General features: G+C 40.5%; 1 protein-coding gene across 2 annotated transcripts in view; it reads left to right on the top strand.

Annotated features, from left to right (window-relative positions):
• Nucleotides 1-21,644, top strand: part of SPTLC3 (serine palmitoyltransferase long chain base subunit 3) — a 58,996-nt gene that overhangs the window by 22,402 nt on the left and 14,950 nt on the right. For both annotated transcript variants that reach the window (XM_081906269.1, XM_081906268.1), the window contains exons 2-9: nucleotides 5,216-5,407; nucleotides 8,047-8,201; nucleotides 9,625-9,773; nucleotides 14,217-14,341; nucleotides 15,130-15,223; nucleotides 16,614-16,719; nucleotides 18,727-18,946; nucleotides 20,535-20,661. In XM_081906269.1, the coding sequence (XP_081762395.1) occupies nucleotides 5,216-5,407; nucleotides 8,047-8,201; nucleotides 9,625-9,773; nucleotides 14,217-14,341; nucleotides 15,130-15,223; nucleotides 16,614-16,719; nucleotides 18,727-18,946; nucleotides 20,535-20,661 (1,168 nt within the window). The remainder of the gene's footprint in view (nucleotides 1-5,215; nucleotides 5,408-8,046; nucleotides 8,202-9,624; nucleotides 9,774-14,216; nucleotides 14,342-15,129; nucleotides 15,224-16,613; nucleotides 16,720-18,726; nucleotides 18,947-20,534; nucleotides 20,662-21,644) is intronic.

Here is a 21,644-nt window from a genome sequence, read left to right as displayed (position 1 = left end):
CATAGGTACGAATTGTGTTGCATAACAGGCACTTTTGCATCAAAATCCAAAATGACTTTTCAGATACCTGTTCTAACAAGAGCAGTGAAAAGCGCTAATCTATTCTTCCAAATAAGGCACTTGTATGACATGTTTACATTTGCCACGGCCATCTGTCAACAAGTAATAAAGTTTACTTTTACAGACTGGAATATTGAGAAACGTACTAAATAATCTGGCAAAAGTAATTGCAAAATGTAATAGGAATAGTAACTTGTGTTTGAAAGCATCCATTTGTCTTTTATAGCTATGTGGTCAAGTCTTATAAGTTGCAAGAAAAGGAAAAAAAAGAGGTTTATAGCTCCTTTTCTAGTCCAAAGCCTTGAACTTAAATAAAGGGGCCTAAATATGCCTAAAATATAGTCAAGCTTGAAAGCCGACCACCAGGAGGCCCTGTACCAAAGACTATTTTGTTGCATACTGGGCCCTCTAGTTTACTGATAATCTCAAGTTTTTGCAAGAAGGTGCTTAATTAGGGGATTAATACAATCATATCCAGCCAAATAATTCCATGTGCATGTATAATAATGGTTCATTTTTAAATGATACTGGAACAGAATAGACCAAGAGCAAATTAATAAATTGCCAGTGTTTCCTTCACTGAATTGAAGGTGCTGGCCTGTTGTATTTTTTCAGGAAGGCATGTTGCTGACTTGGGGTTATACTGTACAAATTCTCTTACAAGGGAGAGAAAGGTTGTTCCATAAGCATTTTTAGGGTTTCTGGTTAACTTTGGAAGAGAACAAAACTAGAGAAGAATCCTATACTGGCCAGTGATTTCATCTTGTCTTGGCCGCTGGCTGCTCTTCAGGGAGATGTGTGTGTGTGACCTGCAACCGTTTGTAAAAATGTGGAGGAATCTAGATCTTCCTGAACAAACCTCAGAGCCCTCACAATTAATTTGCCCATTGCTTCATGTGGAAAGTTTTAAACCCCACGTACATCATTTTAGTTTAATACTGAAACAATACTAGAAAAATGCTTACTCCAGAAAGATTTGTGTAATGTTGAAGATACATGTTAATTTCATAAACTTGTTTAGGTGTGTATGGGCTCATTTGCCCAATGGGCAAGTCTAAAAATAGCTAGCCAAATACTAAATCTCTGTGTCTCATTATTAGCACAAAAACAAGCTCGTTTTAATGTATGTTGAACACAATTACTTACCTTGAAGATCAATCACTAAAGGCCTCTTAAGGTTCACCTGAAGAGACCCCTTGTTCTTACAAACTTTGTGCTAATATACAGCTTGGGGGAATATGTAATCTACCTGGTTAAGCAAGATTCCTGCCACGCCTGTAGTTGTTACTTTTCATTGGAGTTCTTCTATAAATTAGTTTTTGTCCTAAGCTACATGGCATTATTTATAAATTACCCATGTTGCTCAAAAACAGAGTGCACTCAACAAAGCACTCTCACCCCACATATATAGCCTTTCTGGCAGAGTGCATTTATGGAAATAAGCTATCTGACAGGTCAACAGGTGGAATGTACCCCAAGTTTGGGGCTGCTAACCTATTTCAGAGAAAAGCAACAAAGAATTAGCCACTTTTCTTCTGTTGGCAGTACACATATTAGTAGCACATAACTGGAAAGGATTGGAACATTTGCAGATATCTCACTGGAAACAGAATGTGTGGCCAGTTGCTATATCAGGGGTGGAAACAAAGACTGCAAGCACTGAACAGTACAAGAGACACAGATGATGTTATTGAAATTTGGCATCCTCTTTTAAAATATTCCATTGATAATCCTGAAGAATGGCATCCAACCAAATCACAAACTGGACTTTGCCAGAACTTAATGGACTGATTTACCCTAAGGGAAGGAGTGGGGTAGATTGGGATGGGGGAATTCTTTGGAATTGTTTTTATACACTGAAAATCAATAAAACCTATTGTAAAAAAACAGAAAAGAGTGCACTTGTGTATTTATCTGCATTAATTTACATCAATTTTAGATTATTGGTAGTCAATTGCACTAATAATGCATAAATATTAAGCAGTACTTATTAATATTTATCATTACTATTGCGAGTTTTTCATGGAAGTTGGTCATTTCAGTAACAAATGCTGTTGCCCAAGGTACAAATGGTGGTTGTAAGCATGTGTTTCCAAATACTGGAATACTGTGACAGCTCTGCTCTGCAGTTTGATATGAAGAGGAAGAATGTTCCCAAGCTGCAGTCATTGGTCATTGGATGCCAGTGTCAGTGAACCATTTCCTTGTGCTGATGTATTAAATCCTGCCTTCATTAATAATCATGAAGCAGTACAATAATAATGCTTCAAGGTAGCTCTGATTTCTGAGATTACAACATGCTATTAATTATTTGCGAAAGCTTTAGAATCCTCATTCTCCCACCCCTTCCCCTTCCCCTTTTGCGCTTATCTCCTTAGTGTAAATGCTAGCTAAAGGCAATACTGCTCTCCTGTGTCCATTAGGCTTTTTCTCACATATCTATCAACATAAATAGTAATGCTAGCTGTTTTCCTGGCTAATTATTATGAAAATGTGCTTGAATTTCTCTTCACATTTGATACTGAGGCAGGCCAGTGGTTCATCCAACTCAGGGCTCATCTAGACTTCCTTTTGCATTGGAATTTCCAGATCAGTGTCCAGGCGGTTCTTTTTTTATATATCCTGTCAATTTCCCCGGAAAACCTGGTGTTTAATGCTGAATCAGTACAAATCGCAATCTGCAGAAAACTTGTTTGGCATTTATTCCAATTCAGCAGTAAACAGTGGGTTTTCCTTGAGGAAAGCGGTGGGACTTCTTCCGGGAAAGCACACAAGTCTTGATGAGACCTCAGCATTGCCTCTCTGATATAACAGGCAGTAGCTATTCAGAGTTTGTCAGGGAACTGCCATCGGAGAGTCAGGTGGTGGAAGGGCTCAAGGAGGTTAGGAGACCCTCGGATGCTGAGGAAGGAACCAGCAGGGGGAGAGAGAGAGTTCCCGCAGAAACTCAGTCGGAGGGATGGCTCCAAGATACTTCCAGTGAGAACAGTGGAGAGGTTTCAGGACCTCCGCTGGGGACGCCCACTCCGCGCAGGAAACTGTCACGCAGAGATTCCAAAAGGAGAGTTTCCGTTAAGGAACTCCTATGTTGGCGCAAATTCCGGAAGCGCCCACTGATGGATTCTGCCAGCGATTGAGGTAGCCATGCGCCCATGGCTCCGCGGACGGGGAGAGTTTAGAAACTGATTGCAGGAGTTAAGAACTCAAGCCATTTACGCACAAGCAGCCCCTTAACCCATCACAGAGTTGGCTGCAGGGCTTTCTCAGCACTGTTTTGAGATGCTGGGAATCAGACCTGGGACCCCTCTGCGTGTTAAGTAGATGTTCTACGACTGAACTTTGGCCTATCCATGATTAACATATTTGCATATTCATAGACCCTTTGTATTTGGGGGGAAAGACAATGCTGACAGAAGGCAAAGGAAGAGTGGGGCAGAGTGGGAGAGAGAGCAACATAGAGTAAAGTTTCACCAGATTCCATACAGTAAATAAAGGCACATGAACTAGAATATTTGTTTTCACTGAGATGGAGCAACTCCTAAGGAATCCACTCCAGGATGAGTCAGTAAATGTTTTTGTTTTTTTTTCAAAAAATAATTTTTATTAACTGGCCAATCAAATCAAATTAAATCACATCACATAAATTCTGAATTACAGAGCCGAATTTTAAATTTTGTTGGGGGGACCCATATCTCAAGATCCGAAGGGGGATTCTGATCATCTTCTTGCTACTGCGTTAATGTCCAAATCAATCCAAATCAGTCCAAACAGAGTTCATAATTCTATCCAATCTTATCTTGCTGTTTCCACATCACATCTTGTTCATATATTTTCTCTTTTTTTCTTTATGATCTCTTTTGATAGTCTCCTTAAACCGATAAAACCAATAATAATCTTGTGTGAATTTTCCGTTCTTCCAATTCTCAAATCAAGATGGTTTCCATATATCATCACCTTCATAGATAACATCGCTCTTTCCATCATTAATTACAGAACTGTCATTCTTAAGTCCCACTGAGGAGTTTCACCCACAATATAAAAACAGCTCTATTTCTCTATTTCTCCTCTCAGACTTAAGTCCTCCCGACAGAACTTCCCAATATGGCGACGGCATTTTTAACTGCGTCATTCCAAAGCTCTTATACATTCCACGCTCTTCTTAAATCATGCTTTGGTTCGAAAGTTTATCTCCACACAGCCTTAAATCCACAGCTTAAGTCCTTAAAACGGCATTTCTGACTCGTGAGGGGAGGGGATTCTTGTTTAATCACATAAGGAAAGAAAGGAAAGTTTTCCCCCCTCCCCCATCAGTCATTTGCCATACTGTATCTTGGCGTATCTTCTCATGTTTTATTCTTGTCTTGTTTTATCAGAGATCTCTTCTGTTAGCAGTCTTTACTCCCCCTTCTTCCTTGAGATATGTGCATTCCTTCATCCAAATTGTTTCTTTTGAAGTTCTTGCAGCTAGTGGCACGGATCAGGGACGGTGTCCAGGAGTGCCGAAATCCCACAGGAGGGCTTTGTGCCTAGTGCCCCCATCCCCACAAATTCGGGGGTGGTATAGGGCACAGCAGGCAAGGGCAGTCCCCCCACACACACACACCATCCTGGGAGGGGATAGGGAGGCTAATTACTCCCATCATAGCCTCCAAATTACCTCGTGTGGGTCGGAGAGATGTTATTGTCAGCCATCTTCCGATGCGCCCCCTAGTGGCCCCGAGTCAGTAAATGTTTAGAACAGTGTGCTCTTTCCTACAGACATGCTATTTTAAGCCAACAGAATCAGATTGATAGATTGTTCCTCCTGATTCAGACCACAAGCGCAAATGAAGAGGCAAGCATCAAGTTGGTTCTAGGAAGCAGTAATTTTGTTCCATGCATTTCCATCCGTGTTTTTTGGTACAGCAAAAATGGCTCACTCAAGAAGTATACCAACACGCTCAGTCCCATCTAAGTATCTACTTATATCCCAGCCAAGACTCTTAATTTCAAATGGAGGGCAGGCATAGTTAGAAACAGGACAACCAGTGATGTGGCTGAGACTCAGACAATTGATGTATTACTGTGTTTAGAGCAAGATTTGTTTAAGGAATGCTGTAGTTTTATGCCCAAGTGAAATAATTATTGCTATAACTTGCTTTATTTCCATTTTCAGGAAAATGGCATCTCAAACGGAAGCATCTACAAACGAACATTTAATGAGTCCTTTGAACAAGCACCAATGTATGTGTCTATCCTTACGTATGCGGGTTTTGTCGTAGCAACGTCATTTGGTTACCTGCGAGACTTCTTGAGAGCTTGTGGACTTCAAAAAACTATTGTTGCTGTAGAGCGGGAAGAACAAAAGGTATATAGAATCAAAAACTGGTGAATGCTCTGATTCCTTCCCAAGCAGGAAGGGAATATCCAGAACAGGGTTGTAGGTGGATGATTCGACTGTCACTTGCCCTTCAGATCTCAGGTTCCCATACTGCTTTCCATCCATCCCCCGACATAGGAAGTCTCAAGACACATCTGTGGCAGAAGTCTGCATGTGTCAGGCCACAGTTGGAGAGAGATCCCTTACTGAGAGTAGACCACCCATGTTTTAGATGCCTGCCTTTTTCATTTTGGAATTTCTATCTAAAATATCCAAGTCATCTGACTAGTATACTAAATAATGTGAAGCAAGATATAAATGGGTGCAGCCTGCTCTCCACCTTCCCCTGCAAAAGAACAACAACAACAACCTTAATAGTAGTTAAGATTTAGCACGTGTGATGTGAATATAATGCTTTTTTCTTTAAAATAAAATCTTCCTTAAATTGGATCTTATGAAGGATACAGGTGTGTGCTTGCAAGTTTCCATAAGAATCAGGTGGCACCAAAGTGAAATATTTTCTTGCACTGGTCAATAATTCTGGTGAGGTTCATTCAGAGGTGTTTGGAATCTGAGGGATGGGGAACGATATATTGGCCGCTGCCAAGTGAGTGTAGACAGTACTGAGTTGAATGAACCAGTGTCCTGAGTCTGTATAAAAGCAGATACTGATGTTCCTCTTACAGGTAGGTATCCATGTTGGTCTGCCATAGTCAAAACAAAATAAAAAAAATCCTTCCAGTAGCACCTTAGGGACCAACTAAGTTTGTTATTGGTATGAGCTTTCGTGTGCATGCACACTTCTCAAGATACCAATGATGTTCCTCTGTGATAGGAAAAAACTCTGGCAAAGGTCTGGAGAGATGCTTCCAGTTAGAATAAATAATACTTGCTGACTTGGACAAATATCTGGTATATGCAACTTTTTTCCAGTATCCATTCTGCATTCTGCAAATTGAATTAATTTGCATCTATCAAGTTCTAGGGAAAAGACTGTTCAGACATAGACATAAATATATATGAATGATCAGACTTGTCTTTTGAGTGCCACCCTGTGAATGCATATTCATAGCTACATGACTTGCAGATGGATGGTCTCACATGCAGTTTTCAAGAGGTTCTGAATCTCTCAGCAAATAACTTTTTAAGGGATAGGGATAGTTGACACATTCTACTGAGAATCTCGCCTCTTACCATGATGAAAATGTAGATGTGAACCAGTCCTGGAGATGTGTCTGAAAAGCATAGGGTGTATTCCTATTATGCATGTGCTCTTTTCTCTTCTTACTCTTCCTACGCTCACTGACCTCAACCTGAGAAACTGTGTGTTATCACCTCCAGTTACAGATAGTAAGGATGATCTCTTCTAAAAGGCGGCAGAGCACGTTGCATTTTCTTCTGTTTATGTAAGAAAAATGCAACTTAGCATCACTGTCTGAAGCATTACGTTTTTCCTTTTGCAAATTGGTGGATCTAGCAGGGGATGCTTCCAGCACAGGGGGGAAATGCAGTGTTGAAGTAGTTTGGTTTCAGGGGGCAGGTATATTATGCAAGGAAGCGGACTTCTTACCAAACATCAAATGCCTGGTTCGAAGTTCATTGTTAATTTGCTTATTAGTCTTCAAATCACTTGTCAGGTAAATGGAATGGCAACCCATTTGATCTAACAGATAGCTTATTTCTCAGTGCAAAAGCTTCCCTTTTAAGTACCACATGGCTGGCTGGCTGGCTGGCTGGCTGACAGACACAGAAGTAGACTGTCCCTAAGGTATGGTGTTACAATCTCACAAGAATCACAGAATTGTGGAATTAGAAGGGACCATGAAGACCATCTGGTCCAGCCCCCTGCAATTCAGGAGTCCTCCCCACAGCCATCCCTGAGTGGTCTCAAACCACCAACCTTCTGATTAACAGCCAGACAAACTGACCCATTGTGCAACTGCTAGTGTGCTAAGTCCCCTTTTAATTTTACAAAGTGCTTTTCAGTCTTACCTGTTTTAATAGAGATGTACATACATACATACATACCAGAACACCACCAATGAAAGTCTACCTCTGCCAGTCTAGATCGCAATATATTTATCTTACTAAGACTTACAGCCTTCTCTAGTGTGGCAGACTTGGGGGTCGGTGACAGGCCAAAAACCCCTCCATAAAACAACTGAAATGTGCCCATCTTTAATCTCCAACCCCAAAGGCCAAGGAGGTAGATCTTAGAATGCTTCAGAGATGTCAAATTTTTAACTCTGTAGCAGGATGGAATGCTATAACTGGAGGACAATATCAGTTGCGCGCGGGGGGGGGGGTTAATCCCACCTTTCGTCTAAGGAACTTAGAACTACTGTTCTGTTATCATTGTTTTCCCCATCCCCATTTTATCCGTGCAGCAGCCTGTAAGGTGGGTTAGGCAAAGAAAGTGACTAACTGGCCCAACGATATTTGGGAAGCTTTGTGGCAGAGTAGAGATTTCAACCTAGACTTCCTAATCTTACCTTAACACTGTAACTAGCAGACCACATGCAGTCATGTATACAGCTTTTTTATATATATAATTAAAAAAAACCTTAATGATGCATATATCCTTGAGATGTAACTTTGCACACTTCTTTTCCCTTTAAAAAACCTAGGATTTTGTACCACTTTATCAAGATTTTGAAAACTTTTTTACAAGAAACCTCTACGTGAGAATAAGAGACAATTGGAACCGCCCTATCTGCAGCGTTCCTGGACCAAAGTTTGATCTGATGGAACGTGTTTCAGATGATTACAACTGGACATTTAGGTGGGTCAGGCTAGTAAATACAGGTGATGATCAATGAAGAAAAATGTGTCTCTCACTCTCCATAGCTATCAGTGGAATTTTGTAATTACCTATTTTGTGATACCACAGAAATCATAGAATCACAGAATTGTAGAGTCTGGACAGATGTGTTTGGGAAGTCTTTTTATAAAGATTGTGTGCTTGAATTGTGACTCAAACCTAAAATTATTAATGGTTTCAACATAAGCCCTGTTCCTGTGTTAACTCACTTGCACAGAACTTGCATCTTGAAGCAGGGTTGCATTTCTGCCCTTGATGGTAGCCTGGCTGGCACATTACACAGTGGCCCAGGGCTTATTCCCCGCCTCCATTTGACCCCCAAATTTGTCTGGGTGAAACCTGATACTTAGTTCTGAATTGGAACAAACTGCAACTGAGTTTTCCACGGATTGTTGTTTGCTCCGATTTAGCACTAAAGAGTGGGTTTTCAGGGGGAAAGCGGCAGGGCAAAGGCAAAACTGCTCAAACTTGTGCCTAGAAAGCATGGGACAAGCAGAAAACCACTTGGACCCTTTCTTTATAGGCACGGGATAATCAGAAGAGTGGACAAGCCCTTAGTGTAAGCATACACGCTCCCAAAGAAGAGATTGCAATCATTTTGCTGCTGCTTCCCGTTTGTTCTGCTGCTAATTGTGATGTCCAAACCAGGACTAATCAATTAGATCTCCTGGACAAACCATGAGTTTTAAAACAAATAACAAACCTTCTGCTGACCCCGCTGATCTCTCCAGGGAGCACATGTAAAAGCTGAGGGGGAGAGCTTCTATTTCATTAGCAAGTGCATGTATCATGTATATGCTGAACACCATACCAGCCAGATTAGAGCATCAGGATTGAACTCTGAGCTACCACAGACTTCAAACATAAACGCTATAGGAAATCCATGTTGTTAATCTGGAATTAATCTGAATTCTTTATTTTGATCACAACAGAGAAAGGAACAAAGTACAAAGGGTATTGATCCTGGTGGCCAATTGCACTGGCTGCCAATTAGCTTCCAGGCCCAATTCAAAGTGCTGTTTTTCACCTATAAAGCCTTAAATGGCTGAGGACCGCAATACCTCAAGGACTGTCTCTTCCCATATAAACTGCCCCAGATTCTGCTTGTGTGTTGATGCAGGTGAAAAAGGACTTCATTTGTTGGCTGAAATGTAGTTCCTTGTGCAGAGTTTGCCACTCACACATATGCTTTACCAATGACCAGATTTATTAAATAAAAGGAAACAAGGGCAAGGTTTATAGGGTCACTTCCATCATATAGTTTTTTCATGTTGGCCTAACTCATATCTTCAATTCAGGAGGTTTTAATAATGCCATTTATGTTTTATTACATTAACATTGTGATTAAATATTGAAATAAGTTTTTTTTCCCCCTTGGCTGCAGGTTCACTGGAAAGATAATGAAGAATGTAATCAACATGGGTTCATATAACTACCTCGGCTTTGCAGAAACTGATCCTAGCGCTTTGAAAACTGTGGGCACTATGCTGCATAAATACGGCACAGGCGTATGTAGCACCAGACAAGAAATGGGTAAGGAACAGTTTTTCAGTTACTACCACAATTTTTAGCGTTGGGAGCTCTTTTTTGGAAATGGCTAAAAATCCATTTGAGAATACATTTCTGGCTCCATTTCAAACCACGAAACCATTTTTAAAAGTAGCCATCATGCAAATTTGTTGTACTTATAAGCACCCTTAAAAAATCATTCTGTTCTCTCATAAAATCAGCTGACAGGATCAGTATGGAACATAACGTATTTTATATTAGTCACACGCAGCATTGGGCAACAGTATCCAGGATTAGTTTATCTGCTCTGGATCAATTATAATGCCTTCTGTGACGCTGAGGCTTAAGTCTTTCAATATCTCTAAGGAGTATTTGAATAATATGCAAATGCTTCACTGGAGGTATAAAAGTGCAACGGGCACGAAACAGACTAGCAGGGGCACCATTATCCTGGAACATTATCTCAAGAAAAAGCACAGTGACACCGACATAAAGTTTTTTTCCATTAGGCGACTGAAGTCTGACCCATACATCAGAATTAATAATAATAATAATATTTATACCCTGCCCATCTGGCTGGGTTTCCCCAGCCACTCTGGGCAGCTCCCAACAGAATATTAAAAACACAATAAAACATCAAACATTCAAAACTTCCCTAAACAGGGCTGCCTTCAGATGTCCTCTCAAAGTCTCAAAGTTGTTTATTTCCTTGGCATCTGATGGGAGGGCGTTCCACAGGGAGGGTACCACTACTGATAAGTCCCTCTGCCTGGTTCCCTGTAACCTCACTTCTCGCAGGGAGGGAACCGCCAGAAGACCTTTGGAGCTGTACTTCAGGGCCGAGGCCGTTTAGGGCTTTAAAGGTCAGCACCAACACTTTGAATTGTGCTAGAAAACGTACTGGGAGCCAATGTAGGTCTTTCAGGACTGGTGTTATATGGTCTCAGAAGCCACTCCCAGTCACCAGTCTAGTTGCCGCATTCTGGATTAATTGCCGTTTCCGGGTCGCCTTCAAAGATAGCCCCACATAGAGCACATTGCAGTAGTCCAAGCGGGAGATAACCAGAGCATGCACAACCTTCTCAATACTAAGAAAGTACTCTTGAGACAAGAAATTAAGTTTAGTCATCTTCTTAATACAATCACACCGCATGGGTTGAATACATCTTTTGATTTGGACTGTTTCTTGTAGTACCTCCTTAAGAAATCCTCGGTGTTTCAGTCTCTACTAATAAATGTCTATTAGTGGGCTTCCTCTGTGCTCTGCTAGCTAGGAAGCAGCAGTTGTCTCTACTTGTACCCAATGTGGGACCTTATTAACTCAACAGGGTGAGTCAGCCTGCTCATGGTCTGGAATAGTTTACACTACAGTGGAACCTTGGTTGTCGAACACTTTGGAAGCTGAACGCCGACAACCTGGAAGTGAATGCTTCAGTTTTCAAACGAGCCTCAAATGTCGAACAGCTTCCTAGGCGTGTTTCTCCATTTTTTAAAAGGAATTTGCCAACCAGCAATTGTGCCTTGGTTGTTGAACATTTTGGAAGTTGAACAGTCTTCCGGAATGGATTACGTTCAACAACGAGGTTCCACTGCATATAGTCTGGCTTGGGTTGCTACCATATTCTTCTATATTGTCAGCTGAAGAAGGAGTTTCTCTTCGAAACTGGGATCACCGGCCTCCAGTCCTGTTTGCTATAGCTGCTCCACCACTCCCAATAACTCCCTTGAGTCGAAGATAATGAAAATATATCATTAATTGTAATATTGTACTTATTTTGACGATTCTGGAGTACTGCTTGCATGTACTGTATGCCTTGTAATAGCGGGTACATTGTGACAAATACATTCGTGGTACTTTGCTTGCCATATATCATGTCTTTGTATGCTCGCCTGAACCCCTGTGTTTTCTATTTGTGTGTGTTCCTATACAGTGGGTTCCTTATTTTTGTGCTTGGAGTAAGGAAGAGGCAGAGTTTCTCCAAACTTTAGCTTTTTGGAATTCATGACATCCCAAAAAACCTTAGTGGAAAGCTGGTATAACTTGTTCTGAGCTCCAGCAGATAGTTTTTCTATGCATTACCAACAACAGCACCAGTGAACACTTGCTTTATAGCAGTCATACCATTGGTCCATTGTGCTCATTATTGTCAATGTTGACTTTGTGCCACTGTCTAGGATTTCAGGCAGGAGTCCTTTCCCAACTGTACCTGGAATCTAATGTCAAACCTGGGATTTTTTCGCTTGCAAAGCATGCACTCTGCTAGTGAGCTATGACCCTTCCAGTAAGCACATTGTTGGTCGATGTAACAATATTTTTGCCTGCCAGCCTAAGCATGTAAATCCCTGCCTAGATTGAGTTAGTTCTATCCTTTTTGCATTAAAAGTTGGGCTTAGAAACATGTTGAAACTGAACTGGGTATTTCATCCCCACCCTGTGTATCTTGTCACAAACCTCCCAGTGATAAGATCTGGTAGATGCTTCATGGTTTTTCTTGAACACCTCACCTACCACCCACAGAGGTTCCACTCTAATTAGAAATGTGCAAAGCAAAGGGCTGGTCTTTCACACCCTTGCCAGTCAGGTTTGACTTATGCAAAGATGAATCAGGAATTAGTTCTCATTATGTTCTGAGACCCATTGACATGCAGATGTAGCTGCATGTTAATGTAGCTGAAACATATCTGTCACACTGGTTTTTGCCCGTAACATAGACGAGGATGCTTTTGCAACATCATGGAGGTGACCTTGCTAATTGCCGGAAATTATATTTGGTTAGTTCAGTTGAACTGCCAAGAGTGTTCCATTATCTAATTATTTGTCATAGAGTAATCCGATAGCCATGTCATAATTTCCAATTTATAGTGGTCACCTGTAAAAATTTGGAAGCTATTGTGGGGAGGTGGGAGTCTTAACAGTAAACTTGTGTTACCTGTTTTAAGAACACATTGGTCTGAATCTAGAGTAGCACTTCTGCAAATGGGCTGCAGTCCCAGAATTTTCCCCTTGCTGTTCCAGAGGGTCCTTCAATCCTCTGGAGCAGATTTTCAGACAGGGGAAATGGGAAATCAGAAAAAACTGACACACACCGCATCCTGTGAGCAGAACTTTGCACCTGGGATCTCTGGATCCAACTGGACATAGTAACTGTGTGTGTTATATTTCATGAAAGTACAAAGGTAGAAATACTGTTTGTTTGCTTTTTATTCAAACAACAATTACCAATATTTGGTGCTGGCAAACAGCAGTTAGCCCACATATACTTTGGCTTTTGTCACTTGAAAAGATTTTTTTTTAAATTAACTTTACAATACTGCTGTGCCACTTAGCAGCTAGAGCTCACCAGACAGTTCAGAAAACAAAGGTTCAAATTATAAAATGCAAGAACATAACAATAAATGTAACATAACATCTAAAAACCAGTTAAGACAGCCGCAGAATAAAACCAACAGCAGAAACCAGTAGCAGTGCAAGAATCTAAAAATCATCAAAATATATTTAAACCTGAAGGATTAAAATTGTGAGAGGAGAGTGACCTCAGCGTTATCTCAGAAACTTGCATTTTTTGGGGTGTTTGTATGTGTTGGACATACTGACTGACAGTTGGGGGGGCAGGGGAGAAAAAAGTTGAAAACCAGGCAAGGGAATGAAATGGAGTATCCTGTCAAAGGGCATAGGGTTGGTTTTCAAAAACATGGAAGAGGAGCACCCCACGTATTGCAACAGGCTTTTTGTAGGTACATTAGGACTGGCATTCAGGGTAAATCCACAATGCCTTCTAGATCAACCACAGGAATGAACTAAAAGTCTTTGCTGTTAGTTCCCGGCCACTCCCAATAATTTCCATAAATAGAGGAGGGATTCCTGAGGGTGGGAAGAGGAGGGCCTAAAACCATCCAAACCCTTTTGTGGATATTTGCATTCAGCACATGGATAGATCTACTGACTTTCTGGATAGAGTAGGGCTGTGGGCAGGGGCATGTATTTAGCCCCGCCCCCAGAGCCACATGACTCCTCTGGTCCCTTTGTATGTTTTTAGTGAACTTTTGCAGCGGGGAAGGAGCCATGGATTAGTTAATCAGAGCTGGTCCAGCTCCATCATCAGATCTTTGGCTTTGTTGGGCTTTTATAGCTCCTACTTCACCTAAGTAAGGAAAAACCACACTTGAGATTGAACACTTAGTTATGTCAGCATATGGGATCTTTTAAATAAAAACATTACGTACGTTTATTCATTTATTTCTCTCTAGAAATTTTTATATGCCAGTACATCACAATAATATATCATAGCTCTGTGCAACAGTCGAAAGAAAACCATACAACAGAAATATATAAGAAGCTCAAAACCGTTCTCATGTAAGATTCGGAGTAATCTGCTGGGTATATCCACTTCTTGCAAACTGTCTGCTTTGAATTTCTTGGGAAGTACTAATGTGATCTGTAAAACTATTTTTAATTGTTTCCAACAGGCAACCTTGACAAACATGTTGAGTTAGAAAATCTGGTGGCAGAATTCCTGGGTGTTGAAGCAGCTATGGCATTTGGCATGGGCTTTGCTACAAATTCTATGAACATCCCTGCATTGGTTGGGAAGGTGAGTGAACATCTTTAGGAATGTCCATATCCCAGGAAACTTATGGACCTTGTGGAAGGTGATGCCCAGGAAAATGTACCTGAGTCATCCTTGCCAGTTTTATGTGCCAGGCTAAGACATTTTAATTTATCCAGGCTTTTGATAGTTAAGTTAGCCGCTATTATGCTACTCATCTTTCAGTGAGCTGAGGTAGACTCCATCCTTCTTAATTTATTGTTGGGTGAGCATTTCAGGAATTTTCTACTGTATGGTGTTTTTAATTTGACTGTTAGTTTATTTTACCTGTCTGTCTTTTATATTATTAACTCGCTATAGTACACTTTTTATGAAATGAATAACAAATGCAATTAACAGTGATAGAGATCATTTTGGGGTGTATGACTCCCTCAGGAAGGAAACATTAGCAGTGATAGTGAACCTTTTAGAACCTTTTAGAAAGTAACCTTTTAGAAAGTAACACCCACCCTTTTTAAGAATGAATGGTTGGAACAAGATGGCTAAACGTTTCTGTGTTCCATTTGTCAGAAAGAAAAATAAACACCTTAGTCCACAAAGACAAAATGCAAAACCAAAGTTGTATGCTTCAGTTCAGTTACACGACGGTCCGAAGATTAAAGTGTTGCTTCCATAAAGAATCATGTTCAGAGCAGGCTTCCCTTGAACCTACTAATGACCCTTCTTACAATATTTCTCAATCAATAAACGTTACAATAAAAGTAAAAAAATGGACATTGATGACAATTACCAAGACCAAATAACATATTGTGATTCGTTATTTACTTCCACAGGGAAGTCTTATTTTAAGTGATGAACTGAACCATTCTTCACTTGTTCTCGGTGCAAGGCTCTCAGGTGCTACAATTAGAGTCTTCAGACACAACAGTAAGTATTAATACTAGGTATGTTGGGTAAAAGTGGAAAAGTGTTCAAGTGGAATTAAACTGACTTGTGTACACGCAAGGAAACTTCTGTCAATTGACATATGAGACTATTTCACTGGAGATAATGCATGTTAAAACGTGTTTGTACTTCTCATTCATTTAAAAAGAAACACAGCTTTCTGTTTTGCACAAAAGCCCTTAAATTACCCAGGTTGATCTGTGGTATTCAGAACTTTTGGAGGAAACTTTACTGACTCTCTTTGTTGTGAAACAATTCCCATGCTCCTAAGTTATTAGAAAAACTGTACAAATGAGTAACTAAAAATGGCCCATACTTCAGTTGGTGCATCAGTTAAACTTTTATGAGCACACTATATACTATATAGCAAATTACATGCCTGACTGACATTGTTTAGGAAAAAGAAGCTACCCATATTAGTCTGTTGCGACAAAAAAAAAAAAAGTATTGTGGCACCATTTTAAAGAATAATGAATTTTATCATGGTGTAAGCTTTTGTGGATTTGAATCCATGTCATCAGATGTATGGAATGCTACCACAATCTGGCAGAATATACATGGGTGTTTGTGTTATGAGCAAGCACTGATCTCAACATTTTATATCAAACATGGAATGGTTGGGAAGACAAAATCCAGCTTCTGTATAAAAGATCACCATTAAGATACTTGGTTTACTGAAAATTTAATATGGTTGTATGATAAACTAAAAGTATCTTCTACCCCACTGCTCACTCAAGGAAAAATGCACCTCTCACTAATGTGATGCAACGTGTTTTGGTTGTTGACTGGGGTTGCTTCTCAGGGGCATGTAAAGCAGCAGGCAGTAGAGAGCTTGGAAGTTTGTAAAACATAGTAAGACCAACTCACAACTTAACTTGTACGAATTTATCTGTACATGCTTGGCTGAATTTATTTATTTTTAAAGGTGGGTGTCTGGGGGGAAAACATTAGCAGTCTTACCTGCCATTGCACTCAGCTTGGGAGAGCATTCAGAGGTGCAGGGAGAGTGTTTTAACCATAAGCAATTTTGGCTTTATGCACTATCCCCCACATAAGTTGAGAGCTGACTGTGTGTTGCAGGAAGACACCCATAAAAACACACCCCACCATGAACAGTAACAGTATTCTAAATGTTGACATTCTTGTTTAGGAAAGAAGTCACTCAGATGTGTCCTTGAACAATTAAATTGTTCAAATATTTAAAAAGATGAATCCGTTGCTGGTCTCCAATTTTTGAAAAGCACAGACTTTTGTTACCCAGAGCATGACAGGATTACGGTCTTCCTTGTTGGAAGGAGGGATATAAATACTCTGCAAAGAAATTACATGAATAAATATCTGATGCACTGCTTTCTTGTGTTTTTGTAACCAGATATGCAAAGCTTAGAAAAGCTTTTGAAGGAAGCAGTAATACATGGGCAACCTCGAAGTCGGAGAGCATGGAAAAAGATTCTGATTCTTGTGGAAGGCATTTACAGGTATACAGAAATTGAAACTCCTGAGCAAGCTCAAGTTGACTTTCACTCCCTGCCATGATTTGGAAGACAATGGGTCTGTAGCTTCTAATTCCATAGGCTCTTTGCATTGTGTAGAACCCCCATCTCACAAGAAGCCTCCATGAATGTGAAAGGCTCCCCACTGCAGACATGGGAGAGCTGAGCTGGCACCTTTCTTCCTACTCGTGATTCTGGTTCCAGATTATGGCAATACAGCTCAGGATCTTAAGGGCTGCCTTTCCCCATTCGATCCAACCTGGACCCTGTGCTTGTCATCTAAGAGGTTTGGAAGATGACAACACAAGAACAGGCCTTTTTTCTGTGGTGGCTTCCCATCTGTGGAATGCTCTCCCCAGGTGTGCATGGTTCATTCATTCAGCCTTTGTTGTCATAATGCGTGCCTGGTGTCATTATTACATCATTATGTTAGGATATTTCCGTTCCTCCTTAAAAAGGGAACAGGCTGTTGTGTGTCACATGCCTGTTTACTTCCTGCTCACTGGGAGTTTCCGTTTTGAATATAGCTTTTGTTTCTGGCTGTTTTCCTCGACACGGATGCAAGCAGTCATGTTTTTTCCTTTGTTCTGATCGACGTTGAATAAAGCTGTAAATATGCTCTCCCGGGTGAATCTTCCGTTGTGGAAACTCTGCAGAAAGGGTGTGCACGAGTATTGGAATGTGTCTGAGGCTCGTGTCGCTAATTGACTGATGCTGTTCCAACGGGAGACCGGAGATCGTCCGGAGACAACATGGCTGCCTGATTGCCCATGTCTCCCTGGAAGTATCCCAACACATTACACTATCATTTGGATAACAGATGGTATATTAATAATAATAATATGCATATGAATAGGGATCATGTAGCATGATTCTTAAAACAATAAAGGATATATATCTGTGAAAAAGACACAGATTGCTTTTGGCATTTTTATATCTCTTTTTTTATAACATGTCATGGATGAAAATCTCTAGAGATCTTTTGTTTGCATAATGAATTGCACTTGGTCTGAATGTTGTGTTGCATTCCAAACTGGTCAGTGTTTCTGCAAGGTGTTAGAACTCTTCATCAAAGCAATCATGTTATCTGAATTTAGCAAGTAGATGGGTGGATGGGAAATAATAGAGCAATGAAATCATGAGTACACCCACACTTCCTGCTTAATGACATCTGGAAGGTGTCTTCACTGTACTCTTTTCAGTTCCTACTAAAAACATGTTTTAGACCAGCCTATGTGTAATGTTGACATGTTTTAACTAATTATTTTAATTGTTTTTGACTGGATCAAGGAGTCTGTGCAAGATGAAAAATGAGTGGAGACCCCCCCCCTCCCTCAACAGATAAAGCCAGAGATTAGAGTAGAGAGGTTAGGGAGTGATATGATGCAAAAACGGCAGGCTGGAAAAGCAGAGAGAGACAGAGAGCCATGCTGGATCTCTGGCTGAATCCAAGGCTGTGGCTATGGGAGAAACAAAACCCTTTTGGGGTGTTGACACAGTGAACCTTTCCATCACAGGCTCAGGTTATATACAGGGCGGCCCAAAAGTAGGTATAATGCTTTAGAATCCACTTTCTTCGTTCTTTGACTCAAGAAGTTCTCATCATTCAAAATATCGGCAAAGAAAAAGAATTGTTTCTTTCTTTGAAACCTACTTTTGGACCACCCTGTATGTGTGTAAATAAACTATATATCCTAAAGACACCACAGTCTCCACTGTGCCTCATTTCCTTTTGGGACACTCCTTTGTTGACACCTAAGGAATAAACAAGAGTCCACAGCTAAGCTACTTTTGGTTTGTTGAATTCTAGTGCTTCTTTGTCTCTTGCTGGTAGCTGCTCATGAGTACAAACGAGTATACTTAGGTTTTTCTCCACTGTGGCTTGAGCTGCTTGGATGCAATCAATAGCATTATGTCCATATTATGCAACAATAGCTACAGCTGAATCAATTAAGTGCTCATTTCTCAGCTGTTTTCTTTTGTTTCCCACAGTATGGAAGGCTCCATCGTACGCTTGCCGGAGATAATTGCCTTGAAGAGAAAATACAAAGCCTATGTCTACTTGGACGAAGCTCACAGCATAGGTGCCGTTGGCCCAACAGGAAGAGGAGTTGTGGAATACTTTGGAATGGATCCCAACGATGTTGATGTACTGATGGGAACATTCACCAAAAGCTTTGGAGCAGCAGGGGGATACATAGCAGGCAAAAAGGTATTGGCATCAATTGTCAGCATTTGTAGGTGTGTAAAAACTCAAATGGCAATGATTGCTAACCATTTCAAAAATGGAATAAGACCTGGTTTGCTATAGCAGTCAGGAAGCAGATATCCTATTCTGGTACCTAGAAAATCCTGCCACTGCTCATGCTTTTCCAAAAGTTTTTGCTTCCTTGTGTGTATATTTGCACTAGGTTTGAAGGGCTTCATGTGGTTCCATCTGCATCCACAGAACAGAGAATATTCCAGTTTTGAGGTCCCTCTCTACATGGTTTTACAGAGTTCACATACTTCTGAATGAATATCATGTCACAAATATACAGCTCTTTGGATTCTCCTGTTGATAGTAAACATTGTTTCTGCTGCATTTGATAACTGTGCCAATATCTCATCCCACTATTTGCATGCAGATTGTTCATAGTAAGCACTTTCTAATTAATGTCATTGAATATGATGATGTAAGGGGGAAATGCAGCAACAATTTGCACACTGGTAACTGAGTTCTCAAATGGTTTTTTGGAATGCCTCTGAATTCCTTTTGTTATTTGATCTTAAGAAAGTTTTAATGATTTCTCTGTACTGGGCACATTACATGTCTTCAGATGTCATGTGCTTGCTGCAAAAATTGCTCTTTGCTTGAGTAATATTGGGGAAAGGTGCAGTTGCATACAGCTTATATGCAAGTCTTGCCAAAGGATTGTAGCTAAACATGAATGAATTTTACATTGACTGCATAGTTTCCTTAGGGTTGTGAACTTTCAAGTCTTATGTTGCTTGAGTATCAACAAGTAAAACTGTGAGCATGTTTTGTTTTGTTTTTGTCTGCAGGGGAAACTGTAGTCAGATTTTTCACTTGAGTCAGCTTAAATTGGCTTCTGTGCTACTCTTTGCATCAGATCCCTATTAGCACTGTTTAATAACCTCTCACCTCTGAGACCAGAGGTGTGCTCAGTCAGACACGCCTTTGAAAAAGATCCAGGTTGCAGGTATTTAATTAGGCATTGCTACTGTGCCAGGCCTAATTTAGCATTAAACTAATTTGAAGCACTGTTGAAAAATAAATTTCCTGATGTACTTTTCCCTTCAAATATTGTGGGTCTAGGCTGAATAACCTTTTTCTGAATGGGAGAGCTCCATGCCTCCTTTTAAGGGATTGCAATAGAACAAAACACTGAAACCATAAAAAGAGATAGAATAGCAGTTTATTTCTTCTGGGTACAAGGTCCATGGGAAGGACTATCTCTAGTGATAGTGCATTAAAATATCATCCTCTGCTGTCTATCTGTTCTCTCATTACATGGAAATTTGGAAGCATGATGCTTCATGCCATGCACTGACTTTTTAAAAGTGTGCCCTTTTGACAGTTGCTATAAGAGTACTTGAGGGAATCAGTGAAACGAATAGTTGATTTAGCCGTTGGTTAAAAACTGAGGTATGTTTCTAAAAGTTTTGCATTTCGGCTTACAGTTGAGTGTGCAGCTAGTTCTGGATCTGATTGCTCTTGCCACCTGCAAACTTCTGTTCCAACAGACATAAGGAGGTTTTGGTGTCTGCGCTAAAACTTTATTCTGTTTTTATTCCAGGAACTAGTAGACTACTTACGGGTTCACTCCCATAGTGCTGCATATGCTTCATCTATGGCTGCTCCAGTAGTGGAACAAATCATAAGAGCAATGAAATGTGTCATGGGACTAGATGGAACCACAAAAGGTAGGATATTGTGCTGACTGAGAAGATTTCCTTTTAGAGTTGTTTGAAATGGGAGGGGGGATAACAGCATTTCACCTTAAGAAAGGCATGCTTGTGGATGAATGCAACGGATCATTTGTGGTCAATGTATGAGCAAAACATATAGCATTTGGGGGACTTAATTCCTGGCCTTCATACACCTGCAAGCACACTTTGTTTGGAGGTGTTGTTAGACCAATAGTGATGCAGTGATTCTGACTTGGTAGGTGTATGAAGCCAGGAACAAGCATCAGGGAGCATGTGCTTCTTCACTCTTGCTGTCTCAAGATCTTGGTTGTAAACCTAAACTGACACTGAGTTACATTTCCCCATTTTTAGATGTAAAGGGAAACTGATTTATTTCATCAGAACTGAAGTGCTGACACTTCAGTGTGCAAGAAGACAAGCACACAGGTCCAACACCCTATTCCTCACTTCATAAAACATGTATCACTGTGTAGGGCTGTTTGTAAGGCATAATAATTACCTCCTTACATGGTGGAAATGTTAGTCTGAATAAAAGAGTCACTGAACTGTTTCCCATAAACTTCTACATAACATAGAACAGACCATGGTCAGCAGTGCATGGGGTGGCAGTGACCCAAATGTCCAAGTGATTAAAAATTAAATATTATATTTATGAGTAACCCTGTTAAAAGGAATATTCTTGCAGAATTTTGGATTTGTTTCCTGTCTTTGATGAAAAAAGGGCAGTTAGGACAAAGGTCTTATCTGCTTATGTGAAATGATGCCCAGGTGGTTTGGGGCCGACAATAAATTAACTTTTTTTCTGATGTGGTTGAATTTGGCCGACATGTTTGGTGGAGCTTCATATAAATGCATCAAGAGGTGCCCACATAATTCATATCAGCTTCCCAGTGGCCACCACAACACCAGCATACTGAGAAGCAGGCACAAGTGGCCAGTACTAAAGAACAGTGCCTATGAGATGCTAGCACAGAATG

This window comes from Podarcis melisellensis (genome assembly GCF_964234715.1).
Source record: "Podarcis melisellensis genome assembly, chromosome: 3".
Taxonomy (NCBI): Eukaryota; Metazoa; Chordata; class Lepidosauria; order Squamata; family Lacertidae; genus Podarcis; species Podarcis melisellensis.
Note: the sequence above shows the minus strand (reverse complement) of the source record. Positions and strands in the feature narration are given on the sequence as shown.